The sequence below is a fragment of the Rhododendron vialii genome, chromosome 4a, assembly GCF_030253575.1.
Source record: "Rhododendron vialii isolate Sample 1 chromosome 4a, ASM3025357v1".
NCBI classification, from domain to species: domain Eukaryota; kingdom Viridiplantae; phylum Streptophyta; class Magnoliopsida; order Ericales; family Ericaceae; genus Rhododendron; species Rhododendron vialii.
The window spans coordinates 10,725,672-10,749,961 of NC_080560.1; the positions used below are offsets into that span (position 1 = coordinate 10,725,672).

General features: G+C 41.1%; 1 protein-coding gene and 1 pseudogene across 1 annotated transcript; both read left to right on the forward strand.

Annotated features, from left to right (window-relative positions):
• The first annotated feature begins 1,600 nt into the window (after positions 1–1,600).
• On the forward strand, positions 1,601–19,308 carry LOC131324879 (phosphoenolpyruvate carboxylase-like; annotated as a pseudogene).
• On the forward strand, positions 19,095–21,810 carry LOC131324880 (beta-amyrin 28-monooxygenase-like). The gene is made up of 4 exons (XM_058357061.1): positions 19,095–19,553; positions 19,756–20,232; positions 20,922–21,109; positions 21,331–21,810. Exons 1-4 carry the CDS (start codon positions 19,112–19,114, stop codon positions 21,631–21,633), a joined length of 1,410 nt encoding a protein of 469 aa, XP_058213044.1. The 5' UTR covers positions 19,095–19,111; the 3' UTR covers positions 21,634–21,810.
• The last annotated feature ends 2,480 nt before the right edge of the window (positions 21,811–24,290 follow it).

Here is a 24,290-nt window from a genome sequence, read left to right on the forward strand (position 1 = left end):
TATTGTAGCACAAAAAATACGTTCTTGTTTGTTGAGTCTATACACACAATTAACACACTAATTAACAAAATCACTACGGATGCTATTTTAGCTATTGCCGGAGTGAAAGTCCTTTTTGCCGAAGTGGAAGTTCTTAAGCCCTTGTTTGGATTGTGTTTGAAAAAAATTTCTTAACTCAAAAAACACTCATTATCCATACTTTCAATCATTACTCATCTCCATCTCTAATTATTATTATTATTTCTCTCTCTATCTCTCTCCAATCATTACCTCTACTTTTAATCATTACTCTCATTTCTCTCTCAATTCATAATCCTATAAAATTTCTCAAAAACTCATTCAAACATAGCATAAATTTTCTCTAAAGAATCTCCGTGCTTTTGTTTTGTTCTGCCCAATTAATAAGAATCTCTTCAGCACCAATTAAAAAACCTCCCTATGGTTTACGAGTAATCCATCACTCACGCATTGGTGCGTGAGTCACGTACGCACGATGCAAATGGGTGACAATACAGAGGTAGCCTTTCTATACTCTCTCTACATTTGTGAGGGTTAAAATTCCACCGGTCCCACCCTATTTTCCAAGATTATTTGTAATATATATGTTTTGCCTCATCCAAAAAAATAAAACACACATTTGATGGCGGAACTCACAAAATGTGTGGTGAAAAAGCCTGTGGTGGGTGAAGTTATAATTTCTTGTGCTCTACACAACAGCCACATAATTTTTTTTTTGAAAGGATCACATAGGAAACATTAATGCTAGGTACTAAAAAAATTGAGTGGTGCTAGGGACACAACCACTTACACACCCAAACACACACCCACCACTCACATGAGTGGTGGGTCCCACACACACTACACACTTTAGTGTGTATATGGGACCCACCACTCATGTGAGTGTGGGTGTGTATTTGGGTGTGTGAGTGGGTGTGTCCCTAGAATTATTGAAAAAAATTTATCCAGAAAATAACTCGAAAATGAAAATCAAGGGTTCAGATTATCTTTTCAGAGAATTTGGACCCTTGATTTCCTTTTTGGATACATCAGGGTTTAAATCCCACCAGCCTCACCCCATTTTCCAAGATTATTTTTAACATGTATTTTTGCCTCGTCCAAAAAAATAAAACGCACATTTGACGGAGGAACTCATAACAATGTGCGGTGAAGAAGCCCGCTGTGGTGGATGAAGTTATAATATATTGTGCTCCACACAACAGCCACATACGATTTTTTTTTCCTGAGAGGACCACATAGTAAACATTAGGAAATTCGCGTGCGTTAGTACTAGTACTGTGAAATTTAATGAAAACGCAGGTGCACCCGAAAAATTATTCAATGTTTCTGGGCACTGCCATGCAAAGTTCTGAATATCGTTTCGAACAGGGTACCGGTTTTTTTATTGGTATGGTACGTACCGGTATCGGTCAAGTACCAGGTACCGTTTCGGATTTACCGCAATTACAATATATATAATAATTATATATAATTATAACTCAAAAAAATTTCTCATACCATGTTATTCATCATAAAATACATACTAATATTAAGACAAAAAAAGAAAAGAAAAAGACTAGAAAAAGGACTAGAAGTAGGGGATAATGGTGGGTGCACACTGCACAATAATAGTATCTCAAAAAAGCTAATGCGTGCATCAAAAAGTAACTGTGCCTCTCTGCTCATATTTCCGAAATCAACAGAGAAGAAAAGGAAGTCTGAAAACTCTTCCACTGTAGCTCTTTTTGCGTTTTTCCCGATCTGGTTCACTGGCCATGGTTATCTCCTCAAGAAAAGAGGTTATTTTAGCTCCGTTCACAGATTGAAGAGGCGTGAACAGCAGATCACGTACAAACGCAAATCTTCTTTTTTATAGCTCTGATCTTCTTCTTCTTCTTTCTATTTTTTTTTTTTTCCCCCCATTGGTCGATCCATACCGCCGGGAATCACCGAACCGGCCGGAACTTTCCGTTACTGCCCGGTACCGCCGGTATTGGCCGGAAAGTTCTCCGGAACGGAATCACACCTATCTTATACCGGTTTTTCTCTAAAACGGTACGTACCGGCCGATACGGAACGGTATCTATAACTCTGCTGCCATGTGGTATTCAAAACTCATCATCCATCATACATTTGTGTGGTTTTCACCACAAAGTGTGTGAAGTTCATACTAATATGTAATAGAGAAGAGCTATGGGCATTGTCACGTTGTGCCCCATGAATATGAAATAATTACTCAAACTATTTTACAACCACATGTTCATGTGGAGGCCATACACTTAGTGATAGACCCCACATAAATGTGTAATTGTAAAATGGTCCGCAATTCTTCCCCGGACGATTTTATAATTTCACTCTCCTAGTCCCATGCCGAGCAATCCGGAATATCTCACTCTCTCCTCAAAAAACCAAGAAAGTGAAGAAACTACTGTAACCCCCGCTCACGAAAACTTCCCAAGCAATGGCGACCGGACCGTCACTGAAATGGGATATCAGCCATGCAAACGGAGAAGGGAAAACAGCGTCGGTAATCACCGTCAAAAGCGCTCTTGGAAAGATAATGAAGAACCTCAACGAATCCGATACAAGGCCAGTCATCCCTCTCGGCCTCAGTGACCCGTCAGTGTTTCCGTGCTTTCGGACCACCCGTTCGGCCGAGGACGCCATTGTTGACGCCGTTCGATCTGCTAAGTTCAACTGCTACGCTCCCGCCGTTGGCATTGAGCCAGCCAGGAGATTCTATTGTAGTTGCCAAATCTTTCACCCACATGCTTAACTTAGCCAATTTGGTTGAGGAGGTCCAGATAGCTTACTACCGCAGGATTAAGTTAAAAGAAAGGTGTTATTGCTGACGAGGCATCTGCAACAACTGACTCAGACATCAAAGAGACCCTCATGAGGCTTGTGGTGCAATTGAAGAAGTTTTTGATGCTTGAAGAACCAGACAGTAGATTTAGCTCTTACGGCACATCCTAATCAATCAGTCCGAAGATCTTTGCTTCAAAAACATGCACGGTATGGCCTACAATCTGCAATTGTGATAGTTTGCAGATCACTCGTTTGCTATTTGGTTCAATTTTTTGCTTTTGGATGCCCACTGGTCCCTTGGATTTCAGTTCTAACCTAGTCGCTGTTGACTTTTGTGGCTCCAACCCAAGCCTGCATTTGCTCAGCAGACAAGGAGCCTCCCAAATCTTTGACTGATATCCTCCAGTATCCTTCAGCCTCCTTTGTGGAAAATGAAGGGAGACTACCGTGGCAAATGAACAGGGTCTCATCTGGCTATAAATGGAGACCTTTGGTTCAGAGTGTTGTATCAGAAATCAGAGAGAAGAGAGTGATACACGAGTAGATTGTGAGGCAATACTGTGTGAGTCTGAGTGATTGTTGTAATCCTCCTCCAGTAAATATAGTGAATCCGCTGCCCCTCCGTGGATGTACCCGATTATTGGGGAACCACGTAAATCCTTGTGTTTCTCTGTGTTGTGTGTTTGTGTTTGCTTGGTTTGACTCTTATTTAGCACTACAATTGGTATCAGAGCACGTAGTGTAGAACCAAGAACACAAAAACCACCATAGTTTCCGACTCTGCTTCTCAGTCCGTGTTCTGTCCGAGTCACAGAGCCACGTTTTTTTTTGATCCAAGAATCCGTTTGACCACTGAGTCTTGTGCGTCCTTGCGAGACGATTCCAACGCACCAAGACCCATTGGAAACGGAGTAACAACGAGGTCACACGCTCCGTTCGACGGTTGAGCGTGAAAGAAGCTGCTGCTCGCCGGATCTGTTTTTTTTTCAGAAAACAGAGTTTTTTTACTTTAATATCTGTAAGGAGGAAAACCAGGTGCTGGTTTTTTGACTAGTCAAAGCCAGGGGAAATTATCCAGTGCTACTGGCTCACCTAGAGACGCTGATGTCAGCTTGACATCATCGATCCAGAAGCTTTAGAAGGCCAGAAGGTTACGCCAGGCAGCACGCCACGTGTCACCCAGTCAGCAGACACGTCATCTGCCACATCATCAGAGAGGCTGAGTCATCAGCCACGTATTCAGCCACGTGTCTTTCCACGTCAGCGCCAGGTGTGCGCCACATCAGCAAAAAGGCCCAGTCATTAGCGCCCAGTCAGCATTTATTGCTGAGTCAGCAGGTCCAGTCAGTCCTAACCAGAGGGAATATTCTCTGATCCAAGGAATATTCCAGAAGGTGTTATTTTGCGATTTCGGAGCCATTTCAACTCTGATTTGCGCAAGTGAGTAGTCGTTCCTGACTATTCTCGACGTTCCGGATCCAACGCCGCACTTCGTTTTCCGCAACTCAGCTCTGACATTGGTGTTTTGTCCGTTGGTTGGCTAAAAAGCGCCGTTTTTTGGTGTTTTTGTGCACCGGATATTCACGTGGGTGGAGTTTAAGGAGTTCTAATGGCGGAAGAAGAGTTTAAGGAGACCTCGGAAGTTTCTTCATCTGCAGAGAAGAATACCGAGCATCCCAAGGTCACTTCGAGCAGTTATGGGCAAAGGAATACGGTTTCCAATGCTAAGTTCGAGGTGGAGAAATTTGACGGAACAAGTAACTTCGGCATGTGGCAATGCGAAGTTTTGGATGTTCTGTATCAACAGGAGTTGGATATTACGTTAGAGGAGAGGCCGAATGACATTTCAGACAAGGATTGGATAAAGCTTAATCGCCAAGCTTGTGGCACCATCAGACTTTGTCTTACGAAGGATCAGAAATACTTCGTGATGAAGGAAACGTTAGCTAAAGAGCTATGGGAGAAATTGGAAAACAAGTACATGACGAAGAGTATTGAGAATCGGTTGTATCTCAAGAAGAAGCTCTACGGGTTCCAGTATGTGCAAGGTACGACTATGAACCAACACTTGAACAATTTCAATAAGATTTTGGCTGATTTGCAAAATCTAGACGTTTCCATAGAAGATGAGGATAAAGCTTTACTGTTGTTAAATTCATTGCCTGATACTTATGATCATTTGACTACTACTTTATTGTACGGTAAAGAAGAAATCAAGTTTAATGACGTTTCAAATGCTTTGATGAATAACGAGGTACGGAAGAGGGATCAGCAAGCTCACCGTGACCCGTCCGCATCAGCTTTGACAACAAGAGGCAGAACCGACACTAGGAGGACTGGTGGTGGAGGGCGAAGGAGGTCTCGCTCAAAATCAAGGGGGAAGTCTGTAGAGAGAAGATTGGGGAAAGACGAGTGTGCCCTTTGTCGTCAAAAGGGGCACTGGAAGAAAGATTGTCCGAACAAACAACCAGCTGCAAATGTTGCAGAGGAGACAGAGGATGATCTAGAGTCAGCACTATTAGTTTCATCATCACCTGACCATTCAGATGAGTGGATACTAGATTCGGGATGTTCCTACCACATGTGTCCCAACAGGGACTGGTTCTCGAGTTTTCAAGATCTCGATGGAGGAGTTGTTTTGCTAGGCGATAACACCGCTTGCAAAGTCCAAGGGATAGGTTCAATCCGTTTGAAGTTGCATGATGGGACGTTTAGGGTGCTAACAGACGTTCGGTATGTTCCGGACTTGAAGAAGAATCTCATTTCGCTTGGAGCCTTTGATGTGAAAGGATACAAGATTACGATGATGGGTGGAGTGCTAAAGATAGTTCGAGGGGCGCTCATTGTCTTGAAAGGTAGCCGAAAAGGAAACTTGTATTTCCTAGACGGTTGCACAGTCACAGGGAGAGTGGCCGTTACTACTAGCTCAGACGAAGACGATGCATCCAAGCTATGGCACATGCGTTTAGGGCATGCTGGCGAGAAGGCCTTACAGGGTTTAGTAAGGCAAGGCTTGTTGAAAGGGGCCAAGACAGGGAAAGTTGGCTTCTGTGAGCATTGTATATTGGGCAAACAAACTCGAGTCAAGTTTGGCACTGGAGTTCACCGCACAGAGGGGATTCTTGACTATGTTCATTCAGATGTTTGGGGGCCGACCAAAAATGTAACTTTGGGAGGCAAACGATGGTTCGTGACATTTATTGATGATTTCTCCAGACGTGTCTGGGTTTATACCATGAGGCACAAGTATGAGGTCCTTCCAATCTTCCTTCAGTGGAAGAAAATGATGGAGACGCAGACAGGAAGGAAAATCAAGAAGCTGAGGTCAGATAACGGTGGCGAGTACAAGTCAGATCCTTTTCTCCAAGTCTGTCGGGAGGAGGGGATAGTCAGACACTTCACAGTTGCGGGGACGCCGCAGCAGAATGGAGTAGCAGAGCGCATGAATCGTATTTTGGTGGAGAAAGTTCGGTGCATGTTGTCAAATGCCGGGCTTAGCAAGGCGTTCTGGGGTGAGGCTCTCAAATATGCCTCCCATCTTGTCAACCGTTTACCGTCAGCAGCAATCGGAGGGAAAACTCCGATGGAGGTATGGTTTGAGAAACCAGTTACAGATTATGATTCATTACATGTTTGGGGTTGTTCTGCTTACTATCATGTAACTGAGTCCAAGTTAGATCCACGAGCCAAGAAAGCTGTTTTCTTGGGTTTCACTTCAGGTGTTAAGGGATACAGGCTCTGGTGTCCCGAGTCCATGAAGGTGATTCTAAGTAGGGATGTTACTTTCGACGAATCTGCTATGTTACAGCAGGTTCCTTCCAAGGAGAATGTGGAGCCGAATGCCCAGCAGCAGGTGGAGCATTCAGAACAGGTGGAGGTTGAGACTCCCCTTGTTCCAGCCAAGACTGTTCAGACAGTCAGCCGTCCTGAGGATCAACCCGTTGATCAGGATGTCATTATTGAAGAGGAGGCTTCATTACAGGAAATACCACAGCAGCCAGAATCCATTGCAACCAGCAGACCGAGGCGGGAAATCCGGAAACCTGCTCGATATGCTGATACAGTAGCTTATGCACTTCCAGTGACAGACGATGATGTCCCCTCCACTTACCGGGAGGCAGTGCAGTGTACAGATAGTAACAAATGGAAAGAGGCAATGGATGAGGAGATGGGTTCACTCTCCAAGAATCAGACATGGGATTTGGTTCAACTTCCCAAGGGCAAGAAATCTATTGGCTGCAAGTGGGTTTATGCGAAGAAGGAAGGTACAGGATCTGAGAAAGTCAGGTTCAAAGCAAGATTGGTAGCCAAGGGTTACGCACAGACAGAGGGGATCGACTACAACGAGGTGTTCTCCCCTGTCGTCAAACATTCGTCGATCAGGATCTTGCTTGCATTGGTAGCACAGTTTGACCTTGAGTTAGCCCAACTCGATGTCAAGACCGCTTTTCTACACGGAGATCTGGATGAGGAGATCTATATGGCTCAACCAGATGGTTACAGAATTGCAGGAAAGGAGAATTGGGCTTGTAAACTGAAGAAGTCGCTATACGGGTTGAAACAGTCGCCAAGACAGTGGTACAAGCGCTTCGATCGGTTTATGATGGAGCAGGGGTACACAAGAAGTCACTTTGACCATTGTGTTTACTTCTGCAAACTCCCGGATGGATCATTTGTCTATTTGCTCTTATATGTAGATGACATGCTGATTGCATGTAAGAGCAAGGTGGAGATTGACAGACTGAAGGCTCAACTCAGTAAGGAGTTTGACATGAAGGATCTCGGGGAGGCAAAGAAAATACTCGGCATGGAAATTCAGCGGGACAAGGCGAAAGGCACAGTTTGTTTGACTCAGACGCAGTATCTGAAGCGAGTGTTGCAGAGATTTGGGATTGACAGGAAAGCCAAACCTGTCAGTACACCTTTGGCCGCTCATTTTAAACTTAGTGCATCGATGTCGCCGCAGAAGGAAGACGAACGGAAGCAAATGGCTCAGGTTCCTTATGCCAATGCTGTGGGAGCTTTGATGTATGCTATGGTTTGTACGAGGCCGGACATTTCACATGCAGTTAGCATGGTCAGTCGATACATGCACAATCCAGGGAAAGAGCACTGGCAGGCTGTGAAATGGATTCTACGGTATTTTCAGGGTACTGTGGATGTTGGATTGAAGTACGAGAGAAACAGAAAACTTGGTCAGCATTTGGTTGGTTACGTGGATTCCGATTATGCTGGTGACCTAGATAAGCGACGGTCGACTACAGGGTATGTGTTTACACTTGCTGGAGGGCCAATCAGTTGGAGGTCAACGTTACAGTCAACGGTGGCTTTGTCTACTACAGAGGCAGAGTATATGGCAGTGACAGAGGCTTTCAAGGAAGCTATTTGGGTACATGGTTTGATTGAGGACTTGGGAATTGTTCAAGAAAACGTGGAGGTTTTTTGTGACAGTCAGAGTGCCATCTGTTTGGCGAAAAACCAGGTTCACCATTCCCGCACCAAGCATATCGATGTTCGGTTTCATTTCATCAGGGAGATTGTAGAGGAAGGGGATGTTCTTCTTCAGAAGATTCCGACTGCAGATAACCCTGCGGATATGCTCACCAAAGTGGTTGCAGGGATCAAGTTCCAACATTGCTTGGACTTGATCAACATCTCTCGAGCAGTGCGCGCCTAAGGGCGCAGAGGGCAGTGTTGATTCAATGATTGTCGCCAAGGTGGAGATTGTTGACTTTTGTGGCTCCAACCCAAGCCTGCATTTGCTCAGCAGACAAGGAGCCTCCCAAATCTTTGACTGATATCCTCCAGTATCCTTCAGCCTCCTTTGTGGAAAATGAAGGGAGACTACCGTGGCAAATGAACAGGGTCTCATCTGGCTATAAATGGAGACCTTTGGTTCAGAGTGTTGTATCAGAAATCAGAGAGAAGAGAGTGATACACGAGTAGATTGTGAGGCAATACTGTGTGAGTCTGAGTGATTGTTGTAATCCTCCTCCAGTAAATATAGTGAATCCGCTGCCCCTCCGTGGATGTACCCGATTATTGGGGAACCACGTAAATCCTTGTGTTTCTCTGTGTTGTGTGTTTGTGTTTGCTTGGTTTGACTCTTATTTAGCACTACAGTCGCCACAATGCTATGTGACAAATGTGGTATTTGTTTTCCGTGGCTTAAGTTTCTATTGATGAAATCCTTCTTCCTCTTTTATCTTTCTAGGATTCGGAATTGTTTGACCCAATTGTACGCCAAGGACATAACCCTTGATGATAAGCAAGAGCTTGACGAGGCTCTACAGAGGGAGGTATGATTGTTTTAGAATTTGTTTATGTTCTGTCCTACTTCTACTATATATATTGGAATTACTTTTATTATGGAGAAATGCATGCGATGTTTGGCCATTTGTTATAAGTTTCGGATGTTTTGTAATCTCTCTGTTAGTTTTTCTCTTTGCTTTGGAATTAACACACCTCCTCTATACCGTGCAGATACAACCTGCATTTCGTACTGATGAAATCCGGAGGACACCTCCTATTCCCCAAGATGAGATGAGGGCAGGAATGATCTACTTTCATGAGACAATCTAGAAAGGTGTCCCAAAATTCTTACGCCGTGTTGACTCTGCTTTAAAGAACATAGGCATAAATGAACGTGTCCCCTACAATGCCCCTCTAATTCAGTTCTCTTCTTGGATGGGTGGCGATTGTGATGGTATGATCCTTTTCCTCAAACCGGTTTTCATAGATGGTGAAATTTGAGTGCAAGGTAGAGCATGCACGCAGCCATGCCTACCAAATTATGTATTGTTAGCCTAAGAGCTATTTTGAAGTGGAATGCAGGAAACCCAAGGGTAACTCCAGAAGTTACAAGGGATGTATGTTTGTTGGCTAGGATGATGGCTGCTAATTTGTACTTCTCCCAGATAAAGGATCTTATGTTCGAGGTATCGGGCAATTGCTTCCACTCTCATACTTTTTCCTCCCTGGATCTTTTGTTATTTTCTATAGCTTCAGGAATTTCTGATATGCTATTCATTGCTTTTCTCTTTCCATACTTTCTTGGCAGCTGTCAATGTGGCGGTGTACTGATGAACTTCGTGCTCGCGCTGATGAACTTCATAGGTTGTCAAAGAGAGATGCAAAGCATTATTGGTGTGCTTCACGCAAAACAGCATTTCCAACTTTGACTTGACGCTGTTCACATATTTTAGAGTGGCTCTTTGCTTTAATCTGTCATGTTTTCATACTACCTTTGACAATCTGTAAATAAAATGTCGACTTTAGAAGTTAATGTGTTAGGTATTTCCATCAACATTCAAGTCCTGTTTGCACAGGAGACAGGATCATAGGTTTAACGGGGTGGCATTCTAATACTTGGCCAAGTAATGTTTGGATAGATTGGGGAAACTCTTTCTGTAGGTTGAGATTCACGTTATGCATACTGCAAAAATAAAACATAAAAAATCCTCCGCTCACTGAATTTACTTAAGAGAAAGTTATGTATTTCCAATTTGGTTTTTACTTTTGCACTCATGATTCCATCCATGCAGAGTTCTGGAAACAAATTCCTCCAAATGAGCCCTATCAAGTTATTCTAGGTGAGGTAAGGGACAAGCTGTATCATACTCGTGAACGTGCTCGCCAGTTATTAGCCAATGGCTTCTCTGATATTACTGAGGAGACAACTTTCACAAACGTTGATCAGGTCTATTCTCGTCAGTAACTTTCTTGAGTTTTTCGTACCAACAAAATGTGAACCATAAACGACCAACTCTATCCTCTCTTGCAGTCTGATTTTTTTTTTTAGGGCAGAATTGTTCATTATGGTGTGCATATCTCTAGTTGTCACGCTTTGACACTTATGTAAAGTCTGATATTCCCACCTTGAGTCTCACTTTATGCAGGAAAATGTGTGGATCTCTAAAAAACACAGATATGTGGGAGGAAGACCTCTTTCTTTGTCCCTTGTTTTTTTTTTTTTGGTTTTGTTTCTGGACATTTCATCTGTCATTGATGTGAATAGGATTACCATTCTAACTTTTTGAAGAAAATTTGGGTGAGGTGGTGTACCTGTTAAAATGTAAATACCAAAAAGGAATAGAGTGCAAGCGAAGGGTGGTCATTCTTGAAGTGTTGATTTTTGTGGAATGCAACAAATTGATCTTTTTTCTTACTCTTCTCTGTTTCCCTTTTACTTTCTTGGGTATTTTTTCCCTTGATACTTCTTTGGATTTTCCATTAATCGCATGGTTCTACGTTACGTATTACATCAAGGGTCAAGGGTGGCATCATGTCACTAAATGACTGGCATTTCTCCCTTGCCTTCTGGCTCTTTAACTTATGGCAGATCTTTGTTACCCTAGACAGAAGAAGACCCCTTCTGCAAATTATATTATACCAATTTGCCACAGATAAATTACTGTACTATAAAGAGCAAGAATATGTGTTATACATTGATACACTCAGAAAACTGTGTTGCTTTTCTTATTGACTATTTGTCTTCATTTCTTATTGGTTGTTACTTGTTTCTGCAGTTCATGGAGCCTCTGGAACTATGCCATCGATCGCTCTGTGCTTGTGGTGATCGGCCAATTGCTGATGGAAGCCTTTCTGATTTTTTACGGCAAGTCTCCACCTTTGGACTGTCTCTTGTGAGGCTTGACATCTGGCAAGAATCAGACAGGCACACTGATGTTATAGACGCCATTACCCGGCACCTAGAAATTGGGTCCTACAGAGGGCCTGAACAAAAAAGGCAGGAGTGGCCCTTATCCGAACTCAGTGGCAAGTGTCCTCTTTTCGGTCCCGATCTTCCCAAAACTGAAGAAGTCGCCGATGTTTTGGACACTTTCCATGTCATTTCTCAACTCCCCTCAGATAACTTTGGAGCCTACATCATTTCAATGGCGACTGCATCGTCTGATGTGCTAGCCGTGGAGCTTTTACAGCGTGAGTGCCGAGTCAAGCAGTCGTTAAGGGTGGTACCACTTTTTGAAAAACTCGCGGATCTTGTATCCGCGCCAGCTTCTTTGGCTTGTTTCTTCTCAATTGATTGGTATAGGAACCGGATCAATGGAAAGCAAGAAGTCATGATTGGGTACTCGGATTTGAGTTAGGATGCCAGTCGTCTGTCTGCTACTTGGCATTTGTATAAGGCCCAAGAGGAACTCATAAAGGTGGCAAAGCAATACGGGGTGAGGCTTACTATGTTCCACGGTTGAGGAGGGATTGTTGGAAGAGGAGGCCAGGATGTCCCACACACCTTGCATATTGTCCCAGCCACCATACACGATTCATAGGTCGCTTTGTGTGACGGTTCAGGGTGAAGTCATTGAGCAGTCTTTCGGGGAGGAGCACTTATGTTTTAGAGCGCTCCAACATTTCACAACAGCGACACTAGAACATGGAATGCATCCTCCAATCTCGCCAAAGCCGGAGTGGTGTGCACTATTGGATGGGATGGCAGTTGTTGCCACGAAGGAATATCGTTCTATAGTTTTCCAGGAAACTCGTTTCATCAAATACTTCCGCCTTGTAAGTATCATTGCAAGTCTTGATCTTTTTTGACCTTTCGGTAACATTCAGAACCATCCTAAGTTCGTAATATAATAACCTCATGATCATTTCGACGCAATGAGAAAATATGCTTCTTTCGTCCCCATTTGTTTGTTTGTTTTCACTATTCTTCATATAGAGTATCGCTTTAGACAATATTGAAAATTTTGTTTAGAGATGATTTCAGAAACTTTGTTAAGCAAAAGTCAAAACTAATTGAGATCTTTCGATTGATGACAAAAGTCTGGATTTTTTTCTTCTAAAAATACATAATCTGTTGATCCCATTGAACGGCTGACCAATTAGTGGGGACAGAAGGATTATTTCTCTTGTGTCGCAACTCGCAACACAAACACTTTTGAAGGTACTACTTTTCTTGTTTAAGGTTGAAACGTTTTTTGCTTCATTGTTCTTTGATATTCTCTCGGATATTACTGGTTCTGTTTGTACTACATGGTATCTATGGAGATTGTTACCTGATTAACCTATGAAGAAACTGAATTCATTTTTTCCCTTCAAATATTGAAGGCAACACTAGAGATGGAGTATGGTCGTATGAACATAGGAAGTCGTCCATCAAAGAGGAAACATTGAATCTCTCCGGGCAATTCCCTGGATCTTTGCTTCGACCAAAACGAGGTTTCACTTCCCGGTCTGGCTCGGTTTGGGAGCTTCATTCAAGCATGTCATTGAGAAGGATGTAAAAAATCTCCACATGCTGAAGAAAATGTACAACCAGTGGCCTTTCTTCAGAGTGACCATTGACTTGGTTGAGATGGTGTTTGCCAAAGTAGATCCAAGGATTGCTGCTTTGTATGACAAGCTTCTAGTGTCAGAAGACTTGCGGCCATTTGGAGAGACTTTGAGAGCAAACTACGAAGAAACCAAGAGCCTTCTCCTCCAGGTAATATAAAGGAAAATTGCTGGAATATTGCATCTAAAGAACTCTAAGTCTATGATCAAGAAACATGGAAACAGCCGAAACTTTTCCCTTACCTGGGAAACCGCAACTAGATTTTAGAACTCGAAATTCCAATTTTTCTACCTACAGAAACCAAAAGTCACATAAACATGTCAAGATTATACAAAACATACTAAAGCATCGAGTTATTTCGACACCTGTTAGAGATATTGCCGTTTCCAGTATTTCCCTAGTCTTATTGTTTCAACGTACTATATATGTTTTGGCTTATTTTCAAAGCTTTTCCGAAACACTTTTTTTCCCTAAACCGAAATGACATTTTTGGTCAATGAGTTCTTCACTACAAGTCTACAACAGGACAGCTCAACTAAGTTTCGGCAATATTTGTCGTCTCCATAATGTAAGTACGGCCTCATATTTGGTGGAGTTGAGACAATGTGACCTTGTCTTAACCTCAACTAGCATTTGCACAATTCCCTCTAAAAACCACAATCTTCATAACCCAATCGTAAAAAAAATCATCGCAATGTATCAAGATGATGGAAGAGAAAGGATCTATGCAGCACAATGCATTTGCATCCGTGGACAGTGATATGAATTTTGATGTAAACCCGTAACGGTTCGGAGCATGGGATCTGATTAAAATTTTCACGAGGCATGCAATTCCGGCATTTGATTGCCAAATCACCAGTCCGACAAACCTACCTTAGCATATTGCATTCTAGCTAGGGGTGTTGAAATCTAGTTCGTGGGACTACTCATTCCAGTACTAATCTCATGTGACTATGTAACAAGGCTTAAATTTATCCTTATTTTGTTGAGAAATGCTAGGTACAAGGAAAATATACCCTGAAATCACTCGGAATACACTTGTAGAGGTATTTTATGACTGGTCATAAATACGTCTACAAGTGTATTCTGGGTAATTTCCGGGTACGCTTTCTTTGTACCTAGCACTTTTGTATTTTGTTTCCCTATTTTTGGAGATCGCTAGCTGGTCACAAGGATTTACTTGAGGGAGACTTGTACTTGAAGCAAAGGCTCCGTCTTCGTGATGCAAAAGCTCCTTCTTCGTGATGCATACATCACGAAGTGGATTCGTGTGCCAGACCTACACGCTGAAGCGGATTCGTGACCCCAGCTATGATGTGAAGGTGAGGCCGCATGGCCCGCATCTATCCAAGGACTGAAGGACATAACCGAATCTAGCAAGCCCCAAACTGCAGAGCTAGTCAAGCTTAACCCCACTAGTGAATACGCTCCCGGGCTTCAAGACACGCTTATCTTGATCACGAAGGCTACGCTTATCTTGACCAGGAAGGGTACGCTTGACCATGAAGGGTATAGCGGCAGGAATGTAGAACACCGGTTAGGTGCCTGTTATTTTCTTGTACATTCTCCGTTCTTTTGACTTGATGTGCTAGCCGTGGAGCTTTTACAGCGTGAGTGCCGAGTCAAATTGTCTATAATTTTTTAGGTCTCGTTCCGCTAATGTTTTTATTTTTTAAATACTTATTTATTGTTTTACGATACAAGTCATTCTCTCAACGGAACGGAGCCTTAACTACAATAATAAGTACAAGAGAAGTAATTAAAAGTTCAATAACCCATTACTTGGGCGTAGCTCACTTCTTCGACCCCCCCTCTCTTATATTTAGCCCTACCTCATAATGTGAGCGTTAAATTTTTTTTTTTTTTTTGATCCGCAATGTGAGCGTTGAATTAAAGTTCCTTTTATGGCAAGCAGTCATGTCCATTTATACATATTGCATTACCAATAAAGGACACAACAATTAATTACCTACTTGCCCTTATTAATTTCTGCACACAACCCACCAACCCTATACAGTCAACTTTGTTGGCCTAATTACCAAAAAAAAAAAAAAACTTTGTTGGCCTGGTGACTTTAAACAAGATCTGGTCTGGTCCGACCCGAAGGGTTTGGCCAAGGGATCTTGGCCTGGAACTTACGTGTTTGCTTCATCCTAAAGTCTCAGGTTCAATTCTACTAACAATTCTTGGGGCCACCTCACTCCCACGCGTAAGCGTGTGAAATGGCTGTGGGAGAGGTTGTAGGGATTAGTCCAAGGTACACGCAAACTGACCAGGGACACCCGGCATTTCAATATATATATATATATATATATATATATATATATATATATATATAAGTTTGGTCCATGATATTTGAACAAGATAGCATTTTGTTTTAGTTCTTAATTACTCTATCAGTCCCGCTAATAGGTGCCTCTGGGGCATAAGTTTAGGGCACTAGTTTACGGTTCTTTTAAATGCTTTAGGTGCAATAAATATACTTAATCCATAAGTTGTGTTTATAGATACTCACAAAATATTAATTTTCACCACTATTTTCTAAACTACCCATAAATATTTGTAATACTTTTTTTTAATGACAATACTACCCTCATTTCCATTTAAAAATTAGGTAGCCGAAAGGTTTTCAGTGCAAATGAAAAGATTACGTACAAATCTTGGCTGCTTCTTCTTCTTCTTCTTCTTTTTTTTTTTTCCTGTTGCAGAAAACAACGTAACAAGGAGACGGAGATGCATTTGGATTTGGTGATATGACGAAGAAGCTTAGTTGGGTCAACCACATCAAAACAATAATCGAAAAAAATAAAATCTAATATTAGAATATCTTTATAATATGGGAAATTAATAATTGGATAATACTACCACAAACAACTAAATAAAAATTCAGGAGTTTCAATTTTTAATTTCTAAAAGAGAGGAAAAAAATTACAGTTGTATAACAACCGTACAAAATTCGGGAGAGATAACAAAAATAAAATTTGACCAAAACTCCAATTTCTAATACTTCACACAAAATATAGGATTCAATCCAATGTCGCTCGGAGTGGCTTTCTTCTTCTTTTGTGAACCAGTGATGATGTTTTCCTTCTCTGGACTTGTAGTAAAATTGTGTCCGATACTCTTACACAATCTACAAGTCTTGGTTTGTTTTCCTCCTTCCCTTCCACCTTTCACTCTTTTTCTTTTCGGACGACCTTTGGTTTTCGAAATCGGAGGACAACCAACTTCGTTGAGCATATCAACATTTTCATCCGGCAATAATTTCTCTCCCGAAACTTGAATATCCTCTCCCGAAACTTGGAAACGATCCTCAACTTGCAATGCTTGACGGCACCAACGTGATGGCAGATAATGAGAAGGAATTTTATAACAATCCTTACGAAGAAACACACTTAAAATGTGCCGACAAAGGATTCCCCAAAATTGAAAATGCTTACAACTACATAATGCCGTTTCCCCATCCCAAAACACATTGTGCCATTTATTGTAACGTGTTTCCTCGTAATACTTCAACACGAACGTATGGCCATCCTCATGGGTCAAAGAATATAAAGCAGCTCTCCCAAACTGCTCTTGGAACTTTTTGAAACAATACGGTGTAAGAATATTATGAGCTTGCTCTTCCAATGGTGACATTGTTCTCAACGTGGAACCTCTATACGTTTCCAACATTGTGTCATGCAATTGTACTTGGTCAATGTCTTCAATTGCAAGATCGACCTAAAATTTTTATTACAACTTTTAGGTAAACAATGATATTTATATCGGAATGTAAAAGATAATATGAACATGTCTACAAACCTGTTTAACAAATTGTCCAAGATTGGTGTGAGAGCTGATAAACCGTCTCATAAATTCGTTTATACTCTCCGATCTTCCCGTTGTTGTCATGCCTCCGAAAAAATAGCCGCGAAGATAAGTTGACACCCAAAAATGCTTAATTTCGTACAATCCAATGACATGCTTGTTGGTGTGCAACTCATACTTTGCAACCACTTGAGGCCACTCTCTTTCAAAGTCTTCAGGTGCATCCAAATTATATAACTTATAAAAATCAGCACACCAATCTTGGTATCTATTTCGGAGAAGGGAGGTGAACCAACCACTGAATTTAGAAGTGATGTGCCATATGCAAAAACTATGTTTGGTGGATGCCAATTCTTCTGAAATTGCTTCCGTCATCCATGGATCTTGGTCTGTTATGATGGTTTTAGGTGGTTTCTTCATCACAGACAAAAAAGTCTACATGTCAAAGTTAAAAGAGATTAGTATCATAACCACAAGAAATTGACATATAATAACCATTAAAAAAATTAAATAATAGGTTACCTTCATTAACCACCGGAAAGTGCTTGTTGTCTCATTTCGAAGTAAGGCACAGCCAAATAGAATAGTCTTCCCATGATTATTGACTCCCACAAAAATTCCGAAAGGCATTTGATATGCATTGATCTTATAAGTAGTATTGAAAACAACGACATCACCATATTTTTGGTACCAATCAATACAATGCGCAGCAGACCAAAAAATGTGCTCTAACTTTCTTTCTTCATCCAGTGTAAACACATATTGAAACTTGCAATCTTCTTCTTTTGCTATTTTGCAATATTGCAAAAGTTCCATTGCATCATTGGCATCTTGCTTCTTCCTAACTTTAGCAAAAGGTTACGCACATCTTTTTCTAAAAATGGAAGATAACCATGGTTGACATGTTTTTCAAGCTCAATGACCCGCATAATTTGCCTAACTAAAAGTCCTCCTTCTTTGAGCATGAGGATACGCTTTTCATCCGTTTTCCGTTATTGTACGATTTGATGGAAGGAATCGGGTTACTGAAGGGGATAATAACTCGTGGTTGTGATAAAAAACAAATGTAGTGGCATGACATTCTTGTGGGAAAATATCAGAAGACTTCCGTAATTTGATACGCATATGAGCTTGACAACCACATTTCGATCAATGATAGTCTGTTACGTTGTTCTTTGGAAGGATCCACAATTTTCAAAGGAGTCTTTCCTTCACGATGGCAAAAAAATTCTCGCCTTTTAACTTCTCTATTTTTTGTGATGAAGCGGCCTTTTCGGATGGCAAAACCATTTCTATCGGCATAATTTTTGTAAAAAATGAGAGCCTCCTCTTCGCTGAGAAAACATTGTCCAAGAAAAGGTTGAAAGTCATTTTCTACTAAACCGTTCATCTCTTCGACACTTTCACCAGATTCTATATTTTCATATTCTTGAGGAATTTCATTCAAGTCAAAAGTATTTCTTCTTTTCATTTGATTTAACTCACAGTCCAAACATTCATCATCCATAGTCCTACAAATTAAAATGTCAATATTTGGTGAAAATAGCAACAACAAAAAAAAGAACTAGATCTTTATCCAGTCAAATAATATAAAAATTCTTTCCAAATAACTCAAAAATAAAATGAACCTAAGAAAAAGTTCATACCTTTGTAATGTCCTTAGGAAAATGAATGCAACAAGCTTGAGGACATGATTTGTAAGAACTTGAGCTTGAGATCGAACAAAGGAATGTAACAAGTTGAGAACACAGTATTTTTTTTTCATATAGTTGAAACATAACGTCAAAGATTGGAAGAACTAAAAAAATTGCTCCACTCTTATATGGAAAGAAACTAGCGGCAAGTGAAAAACTTCCATATGAAGAGTCAGACTCACATGCATGTTCAATGAAAATTTCCCTCTAAAACAATATTGTCCTTAGTGATCAGGAAGAGTTTTGTTATATTTTGTCATTCAAAATATTGTTTGACTTCTTTTAATGGAGTAGTTTGCATTCTCAATGTTATTATTAGTAGATGTTGGAATGAGTATAAAAAATTTAATTAAAACACTTTAAGTGCTTCTAACTTGTGCCCCAGGGCACCTTGTAGCATTTGACTTGCTCTATAAATAACATGGAAGCTTACTGGAGTAGTAGATTTCCAGTACTCGATTCCTAACTAATTTTACTATCTCCCAGAAACAGAAACTTCATGGAAGCTTTCTCACTAGCCATTGCTTTTCTTCTTATCTTTTTCACTATCAGCTTCTTTGCTTTCAGAAATGCATCCAGTAGTGCTGATTCAAACCTGCCACCGGGCGGCTCCGGGTGGCCTATTGTGGGCGAAACCCTGGATTTCATGGTAAACCCCGAGAAGTTCGTTAGCGATAGGATGAAGAAACACTCTCCGGACATCTTCAGGACCAATTTTTTCGGAGAAAAGATTGTGATCATATGCGGCCCCAATGGCCACAAGTTCCTCTTCTCCAACGAGGACAAGCACTTCACCGCCTACGTGCCCAAGGCCATGCAAAAGCTCTTCTTGTCCACCCAATTACAGAACTCCGATAAGGTTCTGAGCAACGACGAGATGAAGTTGCCACGGTTCATGGCATTTTTTTTGAAGCCCGAGGCGTTGGTCAATTACGTGGCAGGTAATTCGATCTATATCTATTACTCCTATCTACAAGCAAAGTTGTCGGGAAAAAAAATCTTCATACAGCATGATCTGGCGTTTCACATTTCTCCGTTTTTAAAAAATCTAAAGTCATATTCTTATATAGATGACACTGCCAGACCTGACAGTGTCATTGTCGTGCATGAGATTTCTGAGCAGTAGTTTTTCTTGCTTGGCAGGTATGGACTCCATTATCCAAAAACAGTTGAAGACTCACTTGGAAGGCAAGGCCGAAGTGAAGATGCACACTTTCTGCAGGTCCATAACCTTGACCCTCGCGTGTCGCTTCTTCTTGGGCCTCGAAAACCCAGAAAGGATCGCGAAACTCGTCGGCCAGTTCGACAAAGTGACCCACGGGATTCACAATCTTCCTCTGAACATCCCCGGGACCGCGTTTCACAACGCGGTCAGAGCCGCCTGGGTGATTCGCAAGGAGCTCGTGGACGTCATAGCGGAGAAGAGAGCGCGAGTGGCTTCCGGGGCGCCTACTCAGGATGTGTGCACTTCGATGGTTGTTGAAGGGATGTCGGATGAGGAAATCAGTGAGAAGATAATGGCGTTTTTAGTGGCTGGATATAGTACAGTTGCTAACACCATTACTTTCTTCGTGAAATTTGTTGGAGAGAGACCTGATGTTTATCACAAGATCTTATCAGGTAATTAAAATTTTTGTTTGATTGTTTTAATGGTTCTTCTATCGTTTAGAGAAATTTGAATAGACCAAAAAGAAAGAACTTAAGGTAGATAAACTAGAAGTAATAGGGAATCCTAGGAGTTGGCTTGACGATTAAGGTTTCAGTTAAGGACGGAACCAGAATTTTACCTTAGCAGTAACGAAATGTATACTAAAAAAATCTAATAGTGACGAGACTATATAAGTTGGACATAATTTTTTTTTTTACATATAATAATTGTATTTTTTAAAATTCTTGTCGTGGCGATTGCCGCTACTAGACCCCCCCCCCCCCGGTCCTATCCTTGGTTTCAGTTTTACGAATTAGAGTGTTCATGAATCATCAAGCCGTCGTCGCGTGTAGCGAATAAGGCAATAAGGTTTCTGTTAGTGCTGTAATTTGTTGTTCATAGTAAGGTTTAAAAGATACTTAATTAGAATCGAATTTCTTTCTGCTAGATCTCATGATCAAAACCTCGTACATACTACATATTATAAATTCTTATGGTTCAGTTCATTTGAAGCTTTGTCTCGACTGTAAATTTGTAACCTGCTAATGAACAGTGAGGTTGGTTCTCCAAAAAAAATATATACGTTTTTCTTGCATGCCTTACTTGTACACAGACTGATGTACCTAACTTTTTTTTTTCTTTCCCTTTTTGTGAAATTTAGAGCAATTGGAGATCTCAAAGTCAAAACAAGCAGAAGAACTCCTATGCTGGGGTGACATGCAAAAAATGAAGTACTCCTGGGCTGTTGTGTGTGAATCAATGAGGGTGATTCCTCCGGTTCTAGGAACTTTCAGAGAGGCCATAACCGACTTTTCATATGCTGGTTTCACTGTTCCAAAGGGGTGGAAGGTGTGAATATAAACATGCATAATTAAGAAATTAAAAAAGAACTTAGAATGTTTTGTTGGCTAGTCAGTATTAATCTCTCTTTCACACACACACACGTGTGTGTGGCTTCATCATATATAAGTAAGTCCACGTATTAATCACACACACACACACATATGTAGCTTCATCATATATAAGTAAGTCCAGATTAATTGCCGTCATGACTATATTTTTATTTTCAGGTGTTTTGGACCGTTAACACGACACAAAGAAACCCTGAGTACTTTCGGGAACCGTATAAATTCGACCCGTCAAGATTCATGGAAGGTGACGGAATGCCATTGTACACTTTTGTGCCATTTGGAGGAGGACCTAGAATGTGCCCTGGGAAAGAATACGCTCGATTCGTGATCCTCGCTTTCATCCACAACTTGGTTAAAAAGTTTAAATGGGAAGTGGTTGTCCCTAATGAGAGAGTTTTAGGTGGCATGATGCCATACCCGGAGAACGGACTTCCGGTTCGACTGCATCCTCGCTACGTTTAATCGACTTATTGGAATGTAATTTACTTCTAGATTGGATACATAATAATTTGGACTTTTCTAGTTCATTAAGTGTAATTAGTTTGAACATCTTGTATTTGTAATGTTTCTTTAGCTCCATGAAAGGATATATCCACTTTCTGTCGTACTGTAGACCTAAAGTGCAACAATTTGAATGACATTGGAATGTGCTTGGAAGAACATCTTGTTTACTACTCAAGAGGCTTGAGTAAAATAGTTCTACCATCTGTTTCATTTATAATAGTGTTCGGCCTTCTGATACCACTCTTAAGCATCAACAAAATCGATCATCGCAGAAAAACATTTTATTAAAACTCGAAAGGGTACATTGAGACAGGAATGAGGAAGTCTCACACTTAGACCATACAAGTTGGAAACTAAGGAAGGCTAACCCGACTACCGAAGAAAAAACAAAAGCAGATGAAAACTCCCCAATATCCAATAAGGCATTGGATGGGCAGAACAGCTCAAAGAAGTGAAGACCTTTACATGCTAATCCTTCTAATCCATGCTAGGCACCTCTGGAAATTTTCAATGGAATAATCCTGCGGATCATATTTCCCTTTGATCCAAAAAGCCGCTCTAGTCTTTACTAGGTCTGCCGCCTCTAGCCATTTCGTTGTTGAAGGTAAGGTCATTTCGTGCTTTCCATATTGACCAAGCAACTGCATTCCAATGCTCCAATAGACAAAATCAAGGCAGAATCTTTGAAGCAGGACTGATAATTGAGGAAAGATTACACACGGCAACTGTTTAATTCCTACTGCAACATGCTTTCTCTAACCTCTTAAACCTATTAGCAAACCACCAGTTCGCAAATATAGAAATAGAAGGAGGGCATACCCTATACGTGTCGCACCATTTGAGAATAGCAGACCATACAAACCAAGCAAAATTACAATGGAGCATGAGACGGACAAGGGTATCGAAGTCATTGAGACACAACGGGCATGGCGCATCACCAGGGCTTGTCTCCATCAAAATCCTCTATGGAGAAGAACTGATCTTGTTGCAATTCTACCATGCAAAAGTTGCCAAGAAAAAACTTCCGATTTAGCCGGGCAAAGATTCCTCCACACCTTTACTAAGCTCTGAATTGAAGTTCTGATTCTGTTTCTCTCATTGTGTGTATGCAGAACTTACAGTGAACCTTTTGCTAGAACTCCACATCCATTCAATGAAGTTCCCATACAAAGAGGGATCTTCTAAATAGCAGATTCCACGTTTCATTTCCATGATCCACCGAACAAATCTTTAATCATTGCACTCTTCTGTTCTGATCATAAGAATAGTCTGAGGAATTCCTGATTGAGAGGAATAACACCAATCCACACCTGATGGCAGGACTTAGTTGAATCTCCTGCTTGAACTTTGATTCCGAAACTTGTTTGTATAATCTGATGAAGCATGGCTTTTTGATCTCCCACTGAGCAAATGTCAGTCCAAATGGCAGAAGTTTTACCATGAGCCCCTGGTTTTGGCAGAAAACAAGAATCCTTCAACTTGTAGAAATCTCCACCACCGTTTGGCAAGCAAGTCTTCATTGTGGACCGAAAGCCTTTTGATTCCCAAACCATCTGACTTCCTGCTTCTAGTAACAGAATCTCATTTCACCATATGCACTTTCTCTTTCTATTGAGTCACCACAAAGAAAGTCCCTTTGAAGCTTCTCGAACCTTTTAGCAACTGAGGATGGCATTTTGCAAAGTGAGGTATAGCAAACTGGGAGGTTACTAAGAGGAGATTTGATTTGATATGATTCAATCTGTCCCCCTAATGACAAAAATCAGCCTTTCCACACTTGAAGTCGCTTAGAAGTCCTATCGACAATGGACCCCAAGTTTTGGCCCTCCTTGGGTTGGCCCTAGTGTCGAAGGCCTAGGTACTTCATTGGCAGGTTTCCTTTCATGCATTGTATAATTTCAGGCATCTCATTCAATTCTTGATCCGAGACTCCAACACCACACAGCATACTTTTTTGAGAAATTCACTTTCAATCCAGACAGCATCGGAAAACACCTTAGTATGTGTTTTGATATTCATGATCTCCTCTTTGTTGGTAGATAACTAATCAAATAAGAGCAATATACGCAACGAAAGGAGTATATTTTTGGATCTCTCTCCTTTATAGATCTTCTGGACAAGATCTGCGTATTGCAAACATTGGCTTTTTCTGTCCATTCTATGTCATTCGATCCGTTGGTCCACAATCTTGTTTCCAAAGCAAACGCTAAGGTTTTGGTGTGTGTTGTAAGGAAGATATTTTCTCGGATTCTCACATTTCTCTTTTATGTTGTTTTACGTATCTCCAAAAAAGCTGACTCAAAAAGTTTAGTTGTACAGAAAATAAATTATCAAATTAAACCGTTCTTCACAAATTATTGCCAAATTTAGCTTCGATGGATTTCGAGTATTCTGTATAACATTGTACAGTTGCACATGCTCGATATTTGTCAAATTATAAGCGTCCTTTGCCAAAATTGCTTAAGATCAGAACAACTGTGTGTGTGTCAGCCGGCTGAAAAGTAAATGGTGAGGACCATTTTACTTTCAAAAATACTAGAGGCATATCGGGTGTGGCACACCTCAGCCACACCCATTTCATATACAGGTGGAGCCCGCTGAAACGGATCCGAGCC

What these genes read in the sequence shown, in the direction of transcription:
- LOC131324880 (XM_058357061.1), top strand. Translation starts at nt 19,112, where the DNA reads ATGGAAGCTTTCTCACTAGCCATTGCTTTTCTTCTTATCTTTTTCACT. An exon ending in GTTGGTCAATTACGTGGCAG is followed by an intron (nt 19,554 to 19,755) that starts GTAATTCGATCT and finishes CTTGCTTGGCAG; the next exon opens with GTATGGACTCCATTATCCAA. An exon ending in TTATCACAAGATCTTATCAG is followed by an intron (nt 20,233 to 20,921) that starts GTAATTAAAATT and finishes TGTGAAATTTAG; the next exon opens with AGCAATTGGAGATCTCAAAG.